The sequence below is a fragment of the Neomonachus schauinslandi genome, chromosome 16, assembly GCF_002201575.2.
Source record: "Neomonachus schauinslandi chromosome 16, ASM220157v2, whole genome shotgun sequence".
In the NCBI taxonomy this organism is placed as follows: domain Eukaryota; kingdom Metazoa; phylum Chordata; class Mammalia; order Carnivora; family Phocidae; genus Neomonachus; species Neomonachus schauinslandi.
This window is the reverse complement of record NC_058418.1, coordinates 12,114,636-12,137,628: the sequence shown is the minus strand read 5'-3', so window position 1 is coordinate 12,137,628 and position 22,993 is coordinate 12,114,636. Positions and strand designations below refer to the sequence as shown.

General features: G+C 50.2%; 1 protein-coding gene across 1 annotated transcript in view; it reads left to right on the top strand.

The window, feature by feature from the left end:
* The window catches only part of HNRNPUL1 (heterogeneous nuclear ribonucleoprotein U like 1), a 34,747-nt gene that overhangs the window by 5,444 nt on the left and 6,310 nt on the right, over nucleotides 1-22,993 (top strand). Inside the window, exons 3-10 of the mRNA XM_021700785.2 lie at nucleotides 856-1,009; nucleotides 2,776-2,849; nucleotides 4,313-4,452; nucleotides 6,333-6,432; nucleotides 8,162-8,274; nucleotides 12,872-13,138; nucleotides 14,185-14,307; nucleotides 14,405-14,533. Coding sequence (XP_021556460.1) covers nucleotides 856-1,009; nucleotides 2,776-2,849; nucleotides 4,313-4,452; nucleotides 6,333-6,432; nucleotides 8,162-8,274; nucleotides 12,872-13,138; nucleotides 14,185-14,307; nucleotides 14,405-14,533 — 1,100 coding nt within the window. The remainder of the gene's footprint in view (nucleotides 1-855; nucleotides 1,010-2,775; nucleotides 2,850-4,312; nucleotides 4,453-6,332; nucleotides 6,433-8,161; nucleotides 8,275-12,871; nucleotides 13,139-14,184; nucleotides 14,308-14,404; nucleotides 14,534-22,993) is intronic.

The following is a 22,993-nucleotide window of genomic DNA, read 5'->3' as shown; positions in this document are numbered from 1 at the left end:
ATCCACAGCATCAGGCATAGATTCTGGTTCCAGTTTGCTCTTGATTAGGTTCTTAGATTCTTGGTTCTGATTCTTGAGGTCTGCCTGAGACTGGGCCTTTCCTGTGGTTTACAGCATGTTATCCCATCCTGACTTTCTATTTGTGGTGTGACTTAATAAGGCCGTCACACCTATAGGCTGGCCTGAGTGCAGACCCCCCACCCACCCCCCACTTCTGCAGTGATTCTGGGCTTTGTGGTAGAGTGATTGAAGCCAGTGGTGTTTGCTGTGGGACCACAATGTCCTGTTGAATTGACACCCACCCCCCCAGCCACCAGACTAAAGAAGCTTTGTAAGAACTGAGTTGGGAGAGATTCTCTGGGAGGAGAAATTGGAGAATGTCGGATCATGGGATCTCAGTTTAAAGGGATCTTAGAAATTTTCTAGGGCTCTCTCCTGCTTGGTGTGGGCCCAGGTAGCTGCCAGCTTTCATGGGGCCTTTGGCAAAGTAGCCAAAGGCAGCCATTCTACCTTTGGGTGGGCCTTTAAGAGAGCTTGCCTTTATTCAGTACTGAAGTCCCCTCTTCCTCCCCCTGAAGCCTGAGAGTTATTTGACTGACATCTGTCACCTCATCAACTGCCAGCGCTGATGGGCCTGGCTGGCCATCTCTGGCCCCCCTTTACCCTGGCCCTGTTCTCCAGTATGGCCTTCTTGGCTCCCTTGGCAGGCTTCCGTTGAACCCAGCAAGCTGCCTGGGCCCAGCCCATCATCACTGTAGTCAGGACCCTGCCAACATCTCCTGAGGTAAAAGGGACCAGAAAAGTGATAACTAGGGAGTTTCCAAGTGTCTTGACTGTCTGGATTTGTCCTGACAGAAGTGAAGACAGAGATGAAGCAAGAAGCACCCGCCAGCTTCCTCCCGCCCGAAGCATCTCAACTCAAGCCAGACAGACAGCAGTTCCAGAGTCGCAAGAGGCCTTATGAAGAAAACCGGGGACGGGGGTACTTCGAGCACCGAGAAGATAGGAGGTGGGTGTGTGAGGCCATAGTCCCCCCTTTCCCAGTAGGTTTCTGTGTCCGTAGCCTGGTGCCCGCTGGGACCTTTGGACTAACGAAGGGGGCAGGGCTCTCCCTGCCCTTACACACTCGCTCAGCCCTCCCTGCACTCACTGCCAGATTCAGCTTTGCTAAACTTTTGCTCCTTCCCTCAGCTCCTCCCTTCTCATTACCTTCAGGATAAAGTCCAAACACTTTGCTTTTCGCATGTGAGGTGCCAACCTGCCTTTTCAGTCCTTTGCCTCACAGCCCTGTTGTCCTGTACGGTGTCCTTTTCTTCGTGGCTGCTTAATATGCCTTGATGGAAAGATTTATTTCCTGACTCTTCTCCCAAACACACCCTTCCGTCTGTCTCCTCGTTTATTCATCGTCACACTCATGCTCCTTTCACAAGGTGCTTGCCCTTGGGCTGGACACTGGGGACATGGATGATTTGGACAGTGGGTTTTGCCCTCTTTTGGTCCCAGTGTAGGGCCTGAGATAGACACACAAGTACGCCACAACCTAGTGGGGCCAGTAGGCAGGATGCGTGTGAGTGTCAGGAGATTTAGAGGAGGGAGTGGCCTCTCTACCCTGGGCATTTTCCTTTCCTGACAAGCCCTCTCCAACCCTCTGCTCAGCCCCAATCCTACCCTCCCCTCCTTCAGCTTCTGGGTGAAGAGTTTCCTGATCAGAAACTAGGAATGACCATTCCTTCTCTACTCATCTAGACTAGTTGTCTGATACATTTTATTTCCTACTTGGTGGACTCCATCCTCTCATGGCTTGTGACTCTGAGACAGGGCCTGGGTCTCTTGGCTGTGACTAAAGGTACGATGTGGAACCACCTCTTAGGAGTTTCTCCCAGTGCCTCCTGCAGAGCAGAGGCCTAAGCTGCCTGCCTGTGGAGAGCAAAGGAGGAATACTTGCTCCAACTTGAGGTTGGCAGGGAAAGCTTTCTAGGATAGACTTCCTGTGTGATGCGCTCCTTCCTTGTACAGGTCTCTGTGCTGGCCCTGGACTGGCAGGGCTGGAAGGGCACTCACCAGAGGGAAGCCTCCCAGATGGGCCTCGGCTACTTGATCCAGGCACACGGTGGACAAGGGTCCAGTGTCCCAGGCAGGACCCTGCGCGTTGGGCCCCATTCTTCTACGTTTCTCCTTTATTCCTATAAGTGGAAACCAGCAGTATTTTAACATTAGTCCCATTTTGGTGTTTTGGTAGGAGATGAGTCTCATTCATAATTTAGGACACTTGACCGAAAGAGACTGAAAAAAAAATGGGTCATTTCAAACACTTGCGGATATAGAGTCTTAGGAAGATGTGGACAGATTGTGATGACTGGGGTTGATCTGAGCCCTTGCATAGTCCCCTTTCTGGCCCAGTCCCTGCTGGACTACTGTATCCTCCCATCGGTAACAGAGGCCAGTATGGAGGCAGCTCTCAACATGCACAGGGCGTGGCTTAGAATCTTGGGGTGTGAGGGGAGTCATCTTTGAACAAGCTAGCTAAATGATTCTGCTGGCCCTCTTGAGCAGAGGGCACCTTCTCTAGTCCCTGTCCCCACTCTAGGAGTTAACAGTCATTGCTCTCATGGCAAGGGTGTAGGGTGGCTGAGTGCTTTTGCTAAGCTCTGTGGGAAGAAACTGAGATCCAGGAAGCAATCTGGAGGCCACTTGTCAATTCCAACAGAACCTTCATTTCCCTTCCTTTGTGCTCATCCAACTGTTCTCATGGGACTTAACCCTTTTTCTTGACAGGGGCCGCTCTCCTCAACCTCCCGCTGAAGAGGACGAAGATGACTTTGATGACACCCTTGTTGCCATCGACACATGTGAGTCCTTGGGGTGCCTATCTGATTCTACTTTGCAGTCAGTACTGGGAAACTGGGATGTGAGAAACTGGGCTCTGGAGCGAGGGTACTGGTTCAGAGGCTGAAGATCTCCCAGCTGTACCTGGGATCCTGGGCAGGTCGTTTTTCTTCTTTCACCTTCTCTTCAGGGAGGTATAACCCTGCCCTGATACCTCAGAGAACTTTCAGTAACACTCCTCAGAATGGGTACGAGGGCAATTTGGAAAACCCCGAACACCCAGGGGGTTGTCAGCTAACCAAGAAGGGAACCTGAGTGCAGCTGGGGAAACTTAACTCTTTGATGACCAGTCCCCCAGTTTCCATCTACTGCTCACATTCCTGGTGAAACTAATGCCACCTTGTCCTCAGAGGCATTAGCCTGGCCCGCCCTGCTCTCCGTCCTCCAGTTTCTTTCCACTGGATAAGTGGCTTCCCTTTGACTATGCATCTGAACCCTAGGGGTAGTGGTGATAAGAGATCCTGCCTCTCCTCAGACAGGATCTCAGCGGTAGAACCTGGGAACCTGACTTTAAATGAAGCCAGATCGTGTCTGAGAACACTGTACTTTTCAACAGAGCCAAAACTTAACAGCAATTCGTGTATTTTTTTGCATAGCTCACATTTATAGAGCAGTGGCTTTGTACTTTGGAAGAGAGAAAGACACCTCGTACACAGTCCCTTCTATCATAGGATCTCAAAGCCCATATACCCACAGTAGAGCTAAACTTTTTTTAAGTATAGGGTGGCAGTGGTCAGTGAAGTGGTGGCCGATCAAATGCCAAATGTACAGACCACAACTCTCAGCCTTTACAGAAAAGATGGGGTGGTCAGGAAAGACTTTCTTGGAGGCCTGACGGGCCCTTTGAAGAGTGGGAAGAGTCGGAGCTCCAGCAGGAGAGTCCAAGACCCACAGAAGAGGTGGGAGCCTGCGGTGCACCTGGACAGTGGTGCCTGGTGGCGAGTGTGGGTCTGGGTCAGATGTTTGTGCAGCTCTTGACAGCAGGAGTCTGGCTCCCAAACCGATAGACTTAGCATGTAAAGGCTAATCCCAGAGCCATACACCCTAACCATTTCCCTGTGCTAAGTCCCTTGAACATGATGAGATACGGACCCTTTCTCTATCACATGTACCTTCCCGGAAAGTGCATTTGTGTACAATTTCTGGGGGCTCCTCCGACCGCCATCCTTGGACCGCAGCCAGGTGGAGAGCCCAGTTCTTTTGTGTGATGGCTGCTTTTCCTGTGCCGGCGAGTTTGCAGTAGTCCGGAGCCTTGCTACCGAGTGGGAGAACGGCTAGCTGGTGTGCTGGTTTCTCAGGACCCTGCCCGCACGATGTGTCTGCTTGCGTACTCCTGGTTAACGCTCTTGGAGGACTTTTCTTTGCCTGTGCCTCTCCCTCTCTTGATCTTCAAGACATCAGCTAACTCCCAGCTTTTTCCTCACAGATAACTGCGATCTCCACTTCAAGGTGGCCCGAGACCGGAGCAGTGGCTACCCTCTCACAATTGAGGGCTTTGCCTACCTGTGGTCAGGAGCCCGTGCCAGCTATGGAGTCAGAAGGGGCCGTGTGTGCTTCGAGATGAAGGTGAGTGGGAGCAACTGAGGGGTTAGGAACAGAAAGCAGGTCCATCCTTTGGCATGAGCCGTTCATCAGCTACTGGGTCAGAGCCACGACTGTAAAAGAGACGGAGCATAGACTATGTGTGTCCAAGCAAAAAAAGCACTATGGACTCGAGAACCATGTCGTTGCTAAACGCCCTATTGGGAAAGCGAGCCAACCGTACAGTGCCTCATCAAGCTGATTTTTCCTTGGTGGGATTTTTAAAAATTTTTTCCTTCAGTGAGATTTGACCCAGGTATCATACAGCCAACCTCGCTAGGGATAACATGTTTGTAGAACTGGGAAAAGGATTTGTTTGGAAGAAAAATGAGCTAGAAAGAATGGAAGTGGACCCTGCCAGTTAAAGAGAGGCCAGAAGGAGAGCTGGGCAAAGAGCCACCAGGCCGTCCTCTACCATTGTCTCCCCACGGTTCGTGTCAGGTTATGTTTAGAAAAATGGCACAGTCTCGTGTTCAGCGAAAATTCAGATAGCACAGAAGAGTGTAGGGTAAAAAAAGCAGAAGTTAGACTCAGATCCTCCTAGTCCCCATTCTACTCTCCAGAAATAACAATGTTAACAGTTTCTTGCGTGTCCCTTGTAAATCCAAACTTATTTATGACCGCTAGTATTTACAGAACTGTTTGCACGCACTAGATAACGGTGCCGGGCTCTTTACATGGACATCTCCGTTAATCCCCACTGTACCATCATGAAATAGGCACTACGCTCCTCGTTTTTTAGAGGGGCAAGCTGACCAAGGATTATGATTTTTGATTGACTAAGTCTGTCGGTTTTGAGTTGCACATTGTTTTGTGTGCCACTCAGAGAAACACTGTCAATTAAAGCTCCAGAGTGCTTTCTTACCACATCAGTTGTAAGATCTACCCTGATTTGGACACATCAAAATGTGGAAATGTGCATCCAAAAGTCAACAGAATAGGTTAACTTTACAGAAGCCACCAACTAATACAGATAGGTAGGGTTGTTAGGCAGTCTAACCTGTAAGGTAAGTCAGAAGGCATGGTTCATTCTGCTTTTTGTACTTAGTACCGTGTCTTGGATGACAGGTTCCGTCCCTGTACCTCAGCCATGCTTCGCTCTCTGGCTGCTTCATCTATTCTGTGGCATGGATGTGCCGTAACGTGGCAGTGCCTTATTTTTTAATTTTATTTTTGGCAGTGCCCTACTGATGGTTGGGGGGGGGGGAGTTGTTTTTAATATAAACAGCGTCACACTGAATATCGTTGTGCGTGTGTCGTGTGGTCACGCGTACACCTATGGGTGCATCTGTAAACTGGAAGTTGAATTGCTGGGTTATAGAGCATATGCATTTGCAGTTTTGATAGAGGTTGCTAAATTGCCTGCCAAAGACATGGTGCCAATTTATCCTTCTACGCTAAGTAGGAAAGTCCCCATTTCCCTTGCAGCATGTTAAAATTGAAAAATAACTATATTTATGGGGTGCCTGGGAGGCTCAGTCGGTTAAGAATCTGCCTTCAGCTCAGGTCATGATTCCAGGGTCCTGGGATCAAGCCCTGCATTGGGCTTCCTGCTGAGTGGGGAGCCTGCTTCTCTCTCTCCCTCTGCCCCTCCCCCTGCTTGTGCTCTCTTTCTCTGTCAAAAAAATAAATAAATTTTTTTTTAAAAAAACAACTACATTTTGAAGTGCCTGTCTCTGTGGCGCTGTACTTCCTGAGCCCCTCAGAGTCCCTGGGTTCAGTGCCACAGGCCCTTCTGAGCGGCTTTTCCCCAGCAACAAGAGCCACTGCTGATTTTTAATGCCTGCGTGCTGCCCTCTTGTATTGCCTTGTAACCTGCAAGCCTCCGAGCATCAGTTCTGAGCCCTCTTATTCTTTGTCCCCAGATCAATGAGGAAATCTCCGTGAAGCACCTTCCTTCCACAGAGCCCGACCCGCACGTCGTCCGTATCGGCTGGTCCCTGGACTCCTGCAGCACGCAGCTGGGTAAGGGGAGGGCAGCCTAGCAGTCCAGATACTAGAGCAGCTGCCTCTGTCCCTGGATTCTCAAGCTTCCTAAACTTCTCTTCCCAGCATGGGACTCGGAACACAGCTAGCCCAGGGTGGGACACCTCCTGCCTGTCTTCAGGTGTACAGGATTCAACTGGAAGGACCACAGTCATCTTAACTTTTCTATGAGAAATTGATTCTTTATCTTTTAGGAGAGGGTCCACAGTTCTCTTTAGAAGGCTGATCCCTTTCTTTAAAAAGATCAGTTGTCTTCTGTCCTCAAACCATGCTGAAAATAAGTTCCTCAAGTCCCATTCAGTTCTGTCGGGGTTTTTCTGTCCAGAGCCAAACCCAGAGTAGAAGGGGAAGCAGAGAGCAGGGGGCTGGTTGGCAGAGAGAGGGGCTGCCCATTGAGAGGGTTTGAATGTTCAACGGGCCTCAAGTGACATCCGGCCCCAGGTGACTGATTTCGATGACCCATGCAGAGACCTTTTGCTTTGGTCATACAAACATTCTGATTATGAGAATGTGTACTCTTTATAACAGTTCAGGCCGTACGGAGAGGGGGAAAATCCTCCCAAACCTGCGAGATAACCAGTGTTAACATTTTTATCTACAGTCTTCTGGACAGTTCTTTTGTTCTTTGTATATCTCAAACTGGGTCACACTGTGGTACTGTCTTGTAGCCTGGTTTTTTTTTCCTACTTAATAGATGCTGGGCATATTTTTGTAAGTAAGTAGAGCTGTTTGACCACTGCACAATTTTCCATTTTGTAGTAGTGTCACTTACAAGTAAGTGTTCTGTGGATCATGTAAGTTGATTGCAATTTTTTGCAGTTAAACTCTTGAGCTATCCTTGTGTGTAATGATCTGACTGTTCACTTAAGACTGACCCTTAAAAGTAGAAATGTTAAGTCAGGAGTGTACAGTTCCATTTAGATAGATGTTCATACTTTTTATTTCAGATGCCTATGTCCTCTCGATTTCTCTCTGTCTGAGTTTTTGGGTGTAAATGGTGGGTAGTTGATACAGGTAAAGGTTCAAAGCCCAGAGTGGTCAGATGTCCGGGGTGAGCAGCTGGTATGTAGAAGCATTGGGCCTGGAATTCATGCCTGTCAGCACCTGCATTTCTGGCAGGATGCTCCTTGGGTTCCTGGCCAAGGATCTCCATACACCCTGGGTGTCAGGCAGGGCCCTCAAGATCTCACTCCTCCTCCCATTGCTTCAGCCCCCAGTTCTGTAGCCTGAGCAAATCCAGTGCCTTCCCTAGCGTGTAAACCTCACAGTCTCCAGAAGCAGAACCCAGGCCCTTGCCTGATTTCTGCCCAGAATCCACTGGCACCAAAAATGGATGTCATTAGTAGACTCAACTGTATGTTGAGTGTCACGAGGAAGGTTGCGCCTCTGCATGCAGTCCGCCTTCATCCTAGCTCCTCTTTCCCCTCCTCCCTCTCTTTCCAGATTCTCCCTCTGTTTGTGCAGTGGTTCAGGTCGGCTCCCATCCCCAGACTTCATACCTAAACCCACCAAGCCCCCCCTAGAATTCTGCATAATGAGGGGCTTCCTTTCAGCAGGACCTTCCTCACCTCCTCCCCCCACCCCAAAAGCATCTGATTAGTAAAACGAGTAAAGAAACTAATTTTTTTTCTTTAAAAGTATGTGGCAGCCATAAAGGCTGTTGGGACCATGGTGGGCTTAACCAGTCGTTGACTGTTTCTTCCATCAGGCGAAGAGCCTTTCTCCTATGGCTACGGAGGCACTGGGAAGAAGTCCACCAACAGCCGGTTTGAGAACTATGGAGACAAGTTTTCAGAGAATGACGTGATTGGCTGCTTTGCGGTGAGTGCCAGCAGCCTGTGGGAGTTGGCAGAACCAAACGTTGGTCCTGTCAGCTGGACCTGTAGGCTTCTTTCTCAGAATACCTCTGTCCATCGTCCGCCCCGTCCAGCAGCTCTTGCTATAGCTCTTTGCCTCTCTTTACCAGACGGGAATGTTGGCTCTCGTTTTGGGCAAGATTCTGCCATTCTACCCTCTTTGGTCTTTCGTGCGAAGCTGTCAGACGGCACCTTGGAGAGGTTTGGGGATGTCAGGTGTGTGCAGCCTTCCTCCAGTCCTAGATACCAGAGGGACATTTTCTAAACACACCCAGGAATTTCTTTTCTCTTCGCTGTGGAATAGCCTATCTGCTCACAAAGGCAGTGCTGTTGGCGCTTGGCCCGCTGTGGCATCCCCTCATCCCAAAACCTCTCCTTTCCTTCACATCATACTGCTTGAGCCAGGCTTCCTACAGTGCACAGTCTTCTAGAAGTGTGGGGATGGATGCAAAACAGAACAAGATAGAGGGTGGCGGTCCTGCGGTCCAACTTGAGTCCCTGAGAACCGTGACTGACACTTGACAATGGTGTACACGGGACCATGGCTGCAGCTCTGGGGCCAGACTCCCTGGACCCAGCTCCTGCTCGTCTGCTCACAGCCCTGGACAGCCCCCCTCCCTGTATTTCAGCTTGCTCTCAATGGGAGTCGCTGAGTTGGGTGTAGGGCCATTAAGCCAGTCCATTAGAACACTTCTACCAATGCCTGGAGCGTAGTAAGTGCTCAGTAAATACTACTTAACGCCGTTATCAGTAGGAGCTCTAGATGTAAAGTGTGTCACGAGACCTCAGGCAGGGTGGCTTCCCCGGGTGCTTCCTCTTGGTCTTCTTCTCCTCCCTCCCTCTTATTTGTACCCGTGTACTCTTTTTTTTTCTCCCCTTCACTCTCACTGGAAGATGATTTCAAACTCAAAAGCCCTAAGAAATCTCAGTCTTGCCCAGATTCTAACATTTGCCAATTTGCTTTCACCATTTCTCAAACACAGAGTATCTGTGTCTGATTCCTATCTGGTCCACTGGAGAGTAGGGTGCCTACGTCATGTCTTTAGTTTTTAGTCTTCAGCCTGCATTTCCTAAGAATAAAGCTGCTGTCTTAACCACAGTACAGTTATCGAATTTAACATTGATATAATGTTATTATCTCCTCCACAGTCCACATTTAAATTTTGTCAGTTGTCCCAGCAGTTTCCTTTAGAGCAATTGTGTTCCTGGTCCAGGATCCAGTCCAGGATCACGGATTGCGTTCTCTTGTCAGGGCTCTTTAGTGTGAAACAGTTTCCCAGTGTTCATTTGTCTTTCGTGACCTCATTATCTTTTTAATAAAAAACATGTTTTCTTAACCAAAAATTCACCACGTTTATGCTCTACAAACTGCTCTAAACCTTGCATTTTTTTCCCCCATTTAACAGTCTTGGCTGTCTTTCCTTCACACAGATAATATAGACCTAGCTCAGTTAAAAACATTTTTGAATAGTTAATGAATTTATGTGGTTTCCAAAGATACCAAGAGAGAGATGTCAGAAGATAACGCAGTGTAAAGTCTCCTGGAGACCTTCCCCGTCCCCACATTGTTCACATATGCCCTCCCCACACGGGAACCCCCAGTCCTCGGGATTTCTTTATCCAAATACAAGAAAGATGATTGTCATTTTTCTTCTCTTACACAAAAGGTAGCACAGTATTTCACATGGTTTGTTTGTTTTTAAGATTTTATTTATTTGACACAGAGAGACACAGCGAGAGAGGGAGCACAAGCAGGGGGAGCGGGAGAGGGAGAAGCAGGCTTCCCGCAGAGCAGGGAGCCCGATGCGGGGGCTCGATCCCAGGACCCTGGGATCATGACCTGAGCCGAAGGCAGATGCTTAACGACTGAACCACCCAGGCGCCCCTTCACATTGGTTTTTACTTAATTATTTATCTTAGAGATTTTTTCTGTTGCTACATAGAAGATTTTGTTCTTCCACATGGTCTGCAGTCGTTGTGTGTACCTACCATATTCAAATCATCACTTCTCCGTTAGTGGACATTTGGTTAGTTTCTCCCCTTTTTATTTGGTGGCTGCCTCGTATTTTGATGCAGGCATCAGTTTACTCTGTTAATTTAGCCGGTCTCCTGTTGGTGGCCTGGGAAGCTTTCTGCTGGGGTAGTCGATGCTGCAGTGACACCTTGTCCTTTTCCCATGTACCACAGTCTCTTGGGGATCTTTTTGTGTTTCCACACTTGGATCTCCTCTGTCCTGTAGCGTCTCCTGCTTCCCCATTGGAGCACAGTTGGCAGTGCTGGGCTAAGTGAATGGCACATCCATCTTTGCATTCTTGTGGGAAGCCACCTGTAGTGTTTATTCCTGAAAGTGTAATTCCTAGGTCAGAGGTGTATTTTTAAATTTCGATCGCTGCCACCAAGACCACACTCCAGAGAGGCTGCGGCAGTTTAACATGTCCTCAGTGTATGGCAGCATCCCCCAGACTCTGTCCCATCCAAGCGTGAGGCTCTGTGAGCGTGCGCCAGTGTGGAACTATAGGCCTTGACTCCTGCTGCAACTATACTTTCAGTCGGGGCACCTCTACTTCTCTTTTTAAGATGCCATGCGCAGTTTCCTTTTTTCAAAGGGTGCCATAACTTTTTAAAAGGCTTGGGGTGACGGGTTAGAGGAGGTGTGGAAACCAATGACCTGAGGGAAGCCAGGGGGAGCCCGTTTGTGTTAGATCTCGAGTTTTCAACAGTCACAAAACAGAGGACACAATGCCTTGCCAGGCAGCGAGAACAGTAGAACCCATTTCAGCAGACCGTAAAGAGTGTTGTACTTGGAGCCTTAGGGACGACCGAGGAGGTGTGAGCGATGAGGCCGTAAAACCGGTGGGCTCTGAGTAACACCGGGCATGATGACTTTGAGGTTTGAGGCCCTGGACCGGCACCAGGGTGTTTTAGCAGGAGTAATAGGGCCACACTTGCCTCTTGGACAGATGGCCCCATGGGTGGTGGATTTGTCAGTTGAGGGTGCTGGTTTCTGTACAATGTGGTAAGTTCCCCGAGTGAAGCTGGTGGCCATGAGGAAGACTGACCCCGGGATGCTCATCTCCATGTGGAGCAAAGGTGACCTGGGCCACTCTTGCTCAGGTGGGAAGATATGGCAGGGATCCTGCTGCAGGGAGTGGGCAGGATTCACTCTGGCAGATGTTTGTGTGTCTGCCGTGCATGATCTTGACCTCTGTGGGCACTTAGAGATGAACAGATAAGGACCGTATAGAGCTGTGTCCTGTGAGCACTGAGGACAGTGGTGAGGAAGCCATTTAGGGAAAGGGGCTCTCACTCCTTCTTAAAGGACAAGTTCCAAGGTGGTCTCCCCATTCAAGAGGGAAAGAATACCAGGTCTTGTACTTTTATATCAGGAACCTGACCTTGTGCTTTGCTTCAGCTGCCATCTGATCTCAAGTTTTGAGTCTCCCTTAAATGTAAACCTTTACCCTGCACCCAGAGTGATCTTCCTAAAATGGCTTTGAGCAGGCCACTGCCCTGCTCGAAATAAGTCAGGGGCTGTGCTCTGCCATCAGCGTGGAGTCCAAACTCCTGAGGTGACAGAGAGCCTCTCACAACGCTGAGGTCAGAGACCATGTCTCCCCACAGTGCCTGGCATCTCGGACTCATTGGTCCCACTAACCCACTTAGTCCTCTTTGCAACATAGAATCTTGTCATGCCCCCCCCCCCCCATTTGATAAGGAAACTGTAGATGAAACCCCAAGGTCACACAGTTAGTAAATAGCAGAGCTGAAGCAGTCTGCCTTCCCAGTCTTAACCACTACGCTCCAGCTGCTCCGTAAGAACTCTTCGGTTGTTGAATGAACAAATACGCCTGACTCTCCCGCTGCACCTGAAGTTACTTCTCCCTCATCTTTTCTGCTTCAGCCAGGCTGACCCTTTGTTCTCTCACCATCGGATTTATACACAAACAACACTTCTCTGTAGGATTGTCTCCTCCCACCGCAGACTTGGCTCATTTCCATGTATTATTCAGGACTTGGCTTACAGGTCCTCTCCTCAGAGAATCTTGCTCCTGGGTAGGTGCTCTTACCAAATTAGGATAGTGTCCTTGTCTGATTCCCCACCAGGCCCCGAGCCCTGTCAGGCCCGGATCACCAATAGGCCCATGCACCAGGAAGAGCAGGGGCTGCGGAACATGTGGTGAACAAACAAATGAAAGCATTTGTAGAGCTGGACTTGACTCAAAAGGCCCTGCTGTGGCTTTCTTTCCATCTGTTCTCTTCGCAGACTGCCCTGGCTAGGCTTGAGGACACACAGAATCACCTTTTCCTTCACATTTGTCCCAGGCTAGGCACAAGACTTGGAGCTTCCTAAAATGACACGTGTCCCATCCCTCAGCTTTGGGGTTTGGGGGCAAGGAGGGCTTTGGCCGCACCTTCTCCGCTGTTTCCTGGTGCCGCCTCATGTATCTGCTGGGGGGGGGAGGCTGTCTTTTCCACTCCCTGCATCTCCTTCCTCCCAGCTTTGGCTCCTGATGCCTGACGCTGAGTGTTGGCAATTATCTTCCTTTGGCTTTTTCTCCTAGGACTTTGAATGTGGAAATGATGTGGAACTTTCCTTCACCAAGAATGGGAAGTGGATGGGCATTGCCTTCCGAATCCAGAAGGAAGCCTTGGGTGGTCAGGCCCTCTACCCTCATGTCCTGGTGAAGAATTGTGCGGTGGAGTTCAACTTCGGGCAGCGGGCGGAGCCCTACTGTTCCGTCCTCCCAGGCTTCACCTTTATCCAGCACCTTCCCCTGAGTGAGCGGATCCGGGGCACCGTTGGACCAAAGAGCAAAGCAGAGTGTGAGGTGAGTGGGCCTGGAAGACCGAATTGGAGGCCACCTCCCCAGAGCCCTGTTGGTGCCAAGGCAGAGGGGAGACACTGCAGCTGGGTGGTGAGAGCAGCCCAGCCTCTTGGGGCGGCGGGGCGGTGCGCGGGAGCCTCTTCGTCCAGGCTTCCCAGGGCTGGGAGAGAGGGGGGAGGGCAGTGGGTGTGGCTTGGGCTGAAGAGGGAGGGGCTGAGGTGAGAGACCTAAATCTTGGAAAGGTTCCGGTAGGAAGTTGTCATGTGGCTTCTTCCGCACTGCTGCTTCAGGGAGGCCAAGACCGTCTAAGAACAAAAATGACAACAGATCTTGGGGGTTATTTGGCAGCAGAAGCTGTACTAGTGAGCTTTGCTCTCAAAATAATATTTTTTCAGATACGTAAGTGATTTTATGTTTATTTCTAAAAAACTAAACATGAAGATTAATTTCCCATAATTGAGATTGTAAAGTATAAGCATTTTGACATCTCCCCTTTTCACTCAACATTATTTTGTGAGCTTTATCCCACTACATGAAACCCTCTTTTTAAACTCACTTTTAATGGCCTTACAAACAAATTGTTCCCCTCTTGGTGGGCCTTTAGGTTGTATCTAGTGTTTACCAAATTCTAAATGTATTAAATAAATACCATGTTTGTCCTCGTGCGTATAGTCTGTCCCCTTCTCGGACTCCAGGAAGGTTGTACCACTTCTCGTGGCCACTATGTGCACCATTCCCAGTGCATGACCCTCTGTGGGCTTTTCCCTGTCAGAAGCCGCTTAATCCTGAACAGAAATGTAATATTCACGATAACAGCACTTGATTTTGTGCTCGCCCCATTCGAGGCCCTCTGTTTAGAGTCTGACACCCTTGGTGTCTTTGAATTCCAACAGCAACACTGTGAGGTAGATGCTGTTATTGCTTCTGTTTTCCAGAGGCAGCCGTGAAGTTGAGTTACCCTTGAGGTCACCAGTGAGTGAGGGCAGTGCCAGGCCGCCATGCCACCCACTGCTACTGCTTCAGTGTCCCTCTTTGTCCCATTTTTGTAGATTCTGATGATGGTGGGCCTGCCCGCTGCCGGTAAGACCACGTGGGCCATCAAACACGCAGCCTCCAACCCCTCCAAGAAGTACAATATTCTGGGTACCAATGCCATCATGGATAAAATGCGGGTAAGGATGGTCCCTGGTCCCTCCATATCCACCCCCTTTGTCCACCAGAGTGCTGCCTGCAGCCAGGACCACCCACCCCTTCACCCTCTGCCTGCAGGTGATGGGCCTACGCCGGCAGCGGAACTATGCTGGCCGCTGGGACGTCCTGATCCAGCAGGCCACCCAGTGCCTCAACCGCCTCATCCAGATCGCCGCCCGCAAGAAACGCAACTATATCCTAGATCAGGTACTTAACTGGTGACCCTCATGCCCCAGGAAATGGCAGGGGCCTGTTAGATGCCTGGTCCTTTTATTTTTTCCCTGTAATGCTCAGACTACAGCGCTGATCAGGGAGTCAGCTCTACATGATGACACAGTCCCAGACTCTTAGCCTAGGTCTCTGAGGCCAGTCTGTGGGTGGGCTCTGGGGCCATGATCCAGACATAACTCAGGCTCTCAGCAGCCCAGAAGAACATCATCACGTGAGAGCTATTTAGTGAATTGGAAGGGACATGGATTTCTGAGCTGGACAAACCTGGGCTTGAATCCGAGCTCTGCCGCTTCCTAGCTGCGTGCCTGTGGGCAGCTGTCTTCATCCCCCAAATCTCAGTCTCTTGGTCTGTAAAAGAGAGATCATAATGGTGCCCATGAAACACGGTCTGGCCCATAGTAGCTGGAGATTGTTGTTAATTGCTCTACAAAATAGGTATGTCTCAGCTTCTGTTAGCATGTTTTTATGACTGTCGGGTACGTATCTAAGTCACGTGTTGTCTACCAGTTAAGAGGAAGGCTGGTATGAAATTAAACCAGAATTTTGTATACAGGTACAGATCCTTTGAAAACAAGCAAACAACTGGACAGTTTTGAGTTAGGATAGGAAAGTCGTCCATGGCTTTCAGCATTCTCAAAAGGATGAGTGACCCAAACATGGTTAAGGAAGGATTCCTGTCTCAGAGTAACAAGTTCCTCATGTTTACTGCCTATGAGACATCATTCTTGACATTGTCCCGAAGCCTTTCTCAAGTAGCAGATCCTGTATTTGGGGACCTGTGAACAAGCCTCTGCTCCCCTTAGCCTTGCACTTGTGCTTTCTTAAAAATCTGTGTAACCTTAGTAGCGCCCCCGCCCTGGCAGCCTTACTGGGGTGCCTTCCATACATGTAGCCCTGGGTACTTGGTTCCCATGAGTTCAGAGTTCCTGATGAGGATGGAGCTGGTGGTGGTGGCAGGCTTGTCAGGAAGGTGGTTGGAAACTCCAGGGAACCAAGTTGGCTTTGCATTGGAGTGAGCATCTTAAACAAAACAATTGAGCAGGAGCTCCCAGGCTGGTGGACAGTGGAGATTTGGGAAGAGTGGTTCCCCGCCCCTGCGCACCTTCCCTGTATCTCGCCCTAAGCATCTCTTCCATGTGGCTATTCCCGAGGTACATCCTATTCATAATAAACCAGTAAGCTGCTGTTTACAGTGGAAGAAATGAGGCCTCATAGCCAACATTTGAAAAGAGCACATAATAGGAAACTAGTTTTTTTTTTTTAATAATTTTTTTAAAGATTTTTAAAAAAAATTTCTTACAGAAGTGGGGGCACACGAGTTGGGGGAGGGGCGGGGGGGAGAAAGAGAAGCCGACTCCCCTCTGAGCTCCAAGCACAATGCGATGTGGGGATTAATCTCACAACCCTGAGAACATGACCTGAGCCAATAAGTTGAACGCTTAACGAACTGAGCCACCCAGATGCCCCAAGAAGAAATTAGTCCTTAAAGACAAAAAGAAAAAAAGCTATTAGCTGTGATAGTTCTTTATGATAGACAAATTAAAGGATCTTGCCAAGCAGTTAAGTGTTGAGAGTGGAAATCTGTGGTTTGCTGGTGAAACAGCATGCTACAAAAACTAAAAGTTGGCCAAGGCTGTGCCACACTTCTGGCATCCTTATGTGATGCTAGAGATGTGAGATTCGCTCTGGGTGTTGCTCTTCTGGAAAGTGGGCCTGAAAAGGTGTACTTTCATCCAGTGAGCAAGGATGCAATCATAGGATTGAGCCCTGAAGACCCGCATTTGTAAAAAACACAGGACATGGTCCCATAATACTAAACATTGATAAAAATAACTCATTGGGCTAATGGGGGGGAAAAAAAATCACACACACACACACAGTTGAGCACAGGATAGTCTAAGAGCCACCGGGGGTTACTGCCCCAGCTCAGCCCCATTCATGATACATATAGCCAACCTTCTCTCCCTTTAAAAGACTTTGTTCTTTATCTTTCTTTTCTTTTCTTTTTTTTTTTTTTTTAAGATTTTTAAGATTTTTTTCTTGGGGCGCCTGGGTGGCTCAGTCGATTAAGCGTCTGCCTTCAGCTCAGGTCATGATCCCAGGGTTCTGGGATCGAGCCCGCATCGGGCTCCCTGCTCAGCTGGGACCCGCCTGCTTCTCCCTCTCCCTCTGCCCCTCCACTCTTGCTCTCTTTCTCTCCAATAAATATAAAATCTTAAAAAAAATTAAAAATAAAGATTCTATTATTAACTTCTATACCCAGCGTGGGGCTCATACTTATAACCCCATGATCAAGAGTCGCGTGCTCTAACAACTGAGCCAGCCAGGCATCCCAAAGACTTTGTTTTTTAAACAAGCCTCACTTTGCCCCATTCTTCTTGTCAGGGCATTTTGAAATTGTAGTCCAACTTGGCCTCAGTGGGACTCCGGGTCCTGAAAAGTAGAGAGCAATGCCCTGAGGATTCCTTGTTTGGATACCAAGAAGTATTCCCTGCCTCCTTGCCCCACCCCCCCGCCCCGTCCCCAGTTTGCTGGTTCAATCATTTGTGAAACCCATTTCAAATATGTGACCCAGTGGAAAAGGATTATAGTCCTAGGGGTAGATGATCTTAACATCTGTGTTCAACATCTCAAAGTGGGCTTTCCCTGGAAGTCAGGCCCCCAGCCTCTCAGCCAGGCACAGAACAGCTGAGCTCTGTAAAGACTCACCGTTGGCTTTCTCATCCTCTGCTGGCTTATTCAGGGACAGGGTCCAGGGCTGTACCGGGTGCGCCTGTGCTCTTCAGGGCTGCTGGCCTCCTGGTGGAGGACCTGCTGGTCAGGTCAAGTGACCCAAGCCAACAAGGAAGCAAAATAACCTAAACTCTGAAGGAGGGGGAGGAGGGTTCTCGGATTAACCGCAGATTGGAGGATTGACTTGGGGCCTCAAGCTGTAGGTTGGTCAGGCCTGGGAAGAGGTCTAAAGCCAGTGGTTTCACCTATTTTGACTTAAGCCCCAAAAGTGGGTTCCAGAAAACCCTGGAGGTAGGATGTAAGGTTCAGAGCAGACCCCTGGCAAGATGGCCGGCACTTTCCACTCCACCAGCTTCGACAGTGATAAGGGGTAAGTTGATGCATAGCTGTCTCCTGAGCTAGAAAGAACTCCCAAAGCAGAGACAGTACAGCACGCAAAGTTCCTGCAGTCCCGGGATCTCAGCTCAGGGCTGTCTTCTCCCTTTCTTCTCTGATTCAGAGTGGTCAGACCTCCCTGTATTTGGCTCTCCTGGTTCTCCTGTGTAGGTTGGCCTCAGAAATGCTCATCCTTGAGAGGGAAGGAGAAAGAGGCTGTGTGTACCAGGATTCTGCCTTTGGCCAGGATCCCAGCCCCTCTCCCAGGATGTGTCTCATTGAGCACAAGCTCTCAGGTGTGTAGGGGCCCGGACCTACATTTCGTGATGACTTGAGTCCTCTTGAGATCATGGAGGTGTTAAGCTGTGGGACATCTGAGGAAGGCAGGGAAAAAAATGGACCAGAGGGGAAGCTGAGGCCTCATCTGGGAAAGGAACCTATTTGAAGTTTGCATTCGGTTTACTGGTAGAACCGGCCTCTGCTGACTTCCCAGAAGGTCACAGCCAAAAATGGTGGGGGCCCTGGTGGAAAATTAGGAAAGCTTTCTGGAGGTGGGGTGCCTGGCCAGGACATGGACGATGATAAAAAGAGTTGAGACTTTGTCCTGAGGGCAGTGGTGAACCATGGTCATGTTTTCATCAGAGAGGGACATGGCTCACTTCACCTGGCTGGTGAAAGGCTGAAGAGAAAGGGGAACAGAGAAGTAGGAGGCCACATCGCTTCAACTGTTCTTTGGGGTCCTTTCTTACCTGTGGAAAGCCTCTGGAATGAGGTGCTGCCTGCCCTGGCCCACCACGGAGCTTCGAGACGGTACAGGGCAGGAGCAGGAGCTGACCTGGAGGCCTCGAGAAGGCCTCTGCAGGTCCCTGTATGAAGGCCCCAAACCACCCCCAGAGTCAAGACTGAGGCTCTAACAGCCCAGCGCCAGGCCAGGCAGTAATCAGAAGCAGGGCTGCATGTGACAGCGTTGCCAGCCCTGCCTCAGCCCTGCCTCAGTCAGCAGAACATGTGGGTCTAGTCTTGCTTTGCATCCCTGTTGACAAGTGCCATGCCTTCGCATGAGAAAGAAACCTAGGGCTAAGAGCAGAGGTCCAGAGTAAACTGCCTCTTGTTGGCAGGCACTGGAGAGGGAGGTGTTTCTCTTCTCCACCTTCCTCATCCCCAGAGCCTCAGCCTGTTCCACTGTTGACACTCCAGCCAGTTCTCTTGCTACATGTGTGGTTTCTCCCACTGAGTTTACCTCACTCTGCCAGAGTGAGCTCTTTTGTCACCAGCTTTAAATGTGCTCCTGTGGGGTCCAGCCAGGTTTTCTCTCCCTGCCAGCCTGACCCTGTTGAGCTCTGAACAAGGGACAGTGGGACTCTCACAGAACCTGGGCTGTATTTCTCCCTCATTCCACCGGACCGCCACACACCAGAACTACCTACATAGCTTCTCGGAGAAACCCAGCTCCTGTCCTTTGGCCCCCATTGCTAGGGATGGGGATAGCTGGGGAGCCAGGGAACATAGACAGCCCCAGACCTTCTCAGAGCCAGCATCTTCAGGGTGGGACTGGGAGAAGCAGGAGCTGGGCAGAGGGATCCCACGCAGCTGGAAAAGCTGACCTAGCTGTTGTGCTCGTCTCCTAGCAACAGCCACCAGCAGCCCCCAGTGACCAGAGCAGTGCTGGGCTGGCCTAAGGGCTCTGACCTCACTGTGTTTGCTGTAGCAACAGCCACCAGCAGCTAACTCCCTTTCCTCCAGGAAGCCAAGCATTTGCATTTCTGCTGGCGTGGTTCGGATCCTCTTCTTCCCTTCCCCAAGCCCAGGAATAAGGGGAGGGAGAGGCCGTCTCAGAAACGCTCGCCAAGTGTGTTCTCAGCACCTCTGTTCCAGGGTGTCTGAGCAGCCATCCCTCAGAGTCTAGCCACTTCCCAGGACAGGGGCTGGCTATTATTAGGAGCCCAGTCTGCTCTGCCCCGTCTCCCCCCATCCTGCAAAGCTACAGGGACTAGCGCTCTTGACAGCATTGCTTCTCTTCTTTGCCCCCTCGTCAGCACCTTGATAGGGCAGGTCTGCCCCTTGGAAAACTCCAGGGGGTGTTTATCCCTGTCCCTTGGGGTTCGAGGCAGTCAAAATAGGATCACTTCTTCCGGGCGAGAATCGTGGAATGGGTTGTCCACAGAATGGTTTAGGGCCACAGTCACTCTGGCTTTTGTGCCAGGAGAAAACCTCATTATTTAGCTGGAGAAGGCCAAATTCTATCTTGCTATGATCAGATGCCACCTTCTGCTTTGCTTTTAGGAGTGAGTCCAGGAAGAGCAGTGGGGAAAGAGACTTTTCCTCTGTAATCTGATGTGCCTTTTAACCATTTGTGGCCCAAGGCCTCTCCATGGGCCAGTTCTCAGGGCCCAGATCACAGCATGGATGTGTGCTTGCGGCATACATGGTCCTCCCTGTCCTTGAAGGGTGGGACATTTTCCCCGGGGAACGGGGAGGAACATCCCCACCTGGTGTGTGTCAGGACCAGGGGTCTGATTGGTTTAGAGAACAGCTGCACCCACCGCCCAGATCTCCCAGCAGATGTGCACTGGGGTCCCTGGCCTCTGGCTGACCCACATCCCAGCTTCCTGTTCCATGTCTTGGGAGAGGATCTCTTGTGACTTGTCTTTTCTTCGAATTTAACTTTCCTTGGTCCTTTCCATTGGGAAGTCTCCCCTGGGACAGTGTCAGTCCTGTTGGCCCTATTTTCAGATCCACCCTATGTGTGTTGACTTGGAACTCTCCCTGCCCCCTTCCTGCCACATGCCAGACATTTTCACATCTGCAAATCCTCACCAGAGCCAGAAGAGCCAGAAGGAGGGTGATCTGATCCCTGTCTTTCAGAGGAAGAAATTTGAGACACAGGCTAATTGGGTGACTTGTCTACAGTCTCACAAATAGTAGAAGGCACAGCTGGGATTTCAACCCCGAGCTTCTTCCCCAAAGCCTGTGTTCTCTCTACCCTGTCTTCTTTTTTTTGTTGTTTTTTTCTTTTCTTTTTTTTAAGATTTTACTTCTTTATTTAGAGTGTGAGCAGGGGGAGGGAGAGGGAGAGAATCCCAGGTGGACTCCAGGCTGAGCACAGAGCCTGACTCGGGGCTCGATCTTACAACCCTGAAATCACGACCTCAGCCAAAACCAAGAGTCGGATGCTTAACCAACGGAGCCACCCAGGCGCCCCCGTCCCTGCCTTTCTGATGGGAAGTCACTATAGCTTGGTCTTCCCTGGCTTCACATCTACTTTACGGTGAGGCTAGTCATGGCACACCTCCCTCCCCAGTGACGGCCGTAACTATAGTGGCTCCCAGTTGTTGACTTCGCTGTGAGCCAGGCCCGGAGCTAACCAAGGGCTTTGACCCACATGAACTCCAGCAGGCTTAATAGTGACCATCTGACATTAATACTCTTCTCCCTTTTCAGGGTTTGAGACTCGTTAAATGCGCAGTGGGTTGATTTTACAGACAAGTAGGCTGAGTGGCACTTTTCACCCAGAGCCACACGGGTGTGACCTGAGCAAGTCCGATTAGAGCTGGGGTGGCCAGGCCACCCGTACACACACACACTGTCTCTCTCCGTGCTGGAGGCTGCCTCTGAACCCCCAGTCAAGGACTTCCTTGCACCAGGACATTTGTTCTGTCATCCTTTTCTGCTCCATCCTCATCAGCCCTGGCAGGGAGGCTCTTTATCTCTGTTTTCCAGATGAAGCCACTATAAGGACTGGCCAGAGTGAGTTAAAGGCCACACTAGGACTTGACCCGGGGCTTTTCCACCCTGCCAGGCTGTTGATTCAAAATACAGTATTTTTGTGTGTGCGTGTCCCTTTACGACTGCTCCCCGCTGTGGCTTCTCCCTTGAGTCCCTGTCAGAGCCTCTACAAGTTGTTCAAAGGCAGGTACTTCTCATCACTCCAGTTGTATTGACTGTCTGAGTTTAGATAGAGTGGATACCCATACAGGTTTCTGGATCCCACTTCCAGAGATGGGTTTGGAAATTCCGAGTGGCATTAGGGCCGCTCTCCTTTTCAGTAGCATCTAGGTGGTTTGGATGTACGGGCTGAATCCGGGGAGCCCTGGGGTCCCATGGTCTAGGCCCCGGTTCCAAAGGGCCCGGCATGTAGGAGGTACTCCGTAAATGGAAGCCGTTGGCAACTGCGGCTCTTGGTCAGGTGTGTTCTAGAGCACCACTTTGTGCCGCCACCGGCCCAGCATGCACCTGCGCATCACCTGGAGGAAGGGAGCAGAACGTTAGCAGCAAAACTGCACTTGGGAAAAGCACAGGCTGTTGCCTTGCCCAGCTCCGTGGTTAAAAGCCTGTGGTTGAGGCTGATGCTTTAGAGAAGGACTGAGGGAGTAAAAGAACCACAGTGTTGATGACAAGAATCCATACAGCTGTCAGAAAGGGCTGGTTAATTATGGCAACCATCCTGTAAGTATTATGTAGCCATTAAAAGAGAACACTGGCATGGAAAAATGTTAGAGAAACGTTAAGTGGAAAAGCCTTCAGGAGGGGCGCCTGGGTGGCTCAGATGGTTAAGCGTCTGCCTTCGGCTCAGGTCATGGTCCCAGGGTCCTGGGATCGAGCCCCACATCGGGCTCCTTGCTCAGTGGGAGGCCTGCTTCTCCCTCTCTCACTCCCCCTGCTTGTGTTCCCTCTCTAGCTGTCTCTCTCTGTCAAATAAGTAAAATCTTAAAAAGAAAAAAAAGAAAGAAAGAAAAAGCCTTCAGGGGAGTATGTAGCCTGAGTCCACTTGTGTTATTTTTTGTTTGTTTGTTGTTGTTGTTTAGAGATTTTACTTATTTATCTGAGAGAGAGAATGCCAGCAGGAGAGGGCCAGTAGGGGCAGAGGGAGAAGGAGAAGCAGACTCCCCGCTGAGCAGGGAGCCCGATACGGGACTTGGTCCCAGGACTCTGGGACAATGACCTGAGCCGAAGGCAGACACTCAACCGACTGAGCCACCCAGGTGCCCCTCCAATTGTGTTAAAAATCACAGAGATCTCTGCTGGCTTCAGCAGCACATACACTAAAATTGGCCCCTGTGTGAGGATGACCCACAGATTTGTGAAGCGTTCCATATTTTATGGATGGCGCCCCATCCTGTGTTACTTTTAGAATTGGGGGGAGGATGTGGGCGCCTGGGTGGCTCAGTTGGTTAAGCGACTGCCTTCGGCTCAGGTCATGATCCTGGAGTCCCAGGATCGAGTCCCGCATCGGGCTCCCCGCTCGGCAGGGAGTCTGCTTCTCCCTCTGACCCTCCTCCCTCTCATGCTCTCTGTCTCTCATTCTCTCTGTCTCAAATAAATAAATAA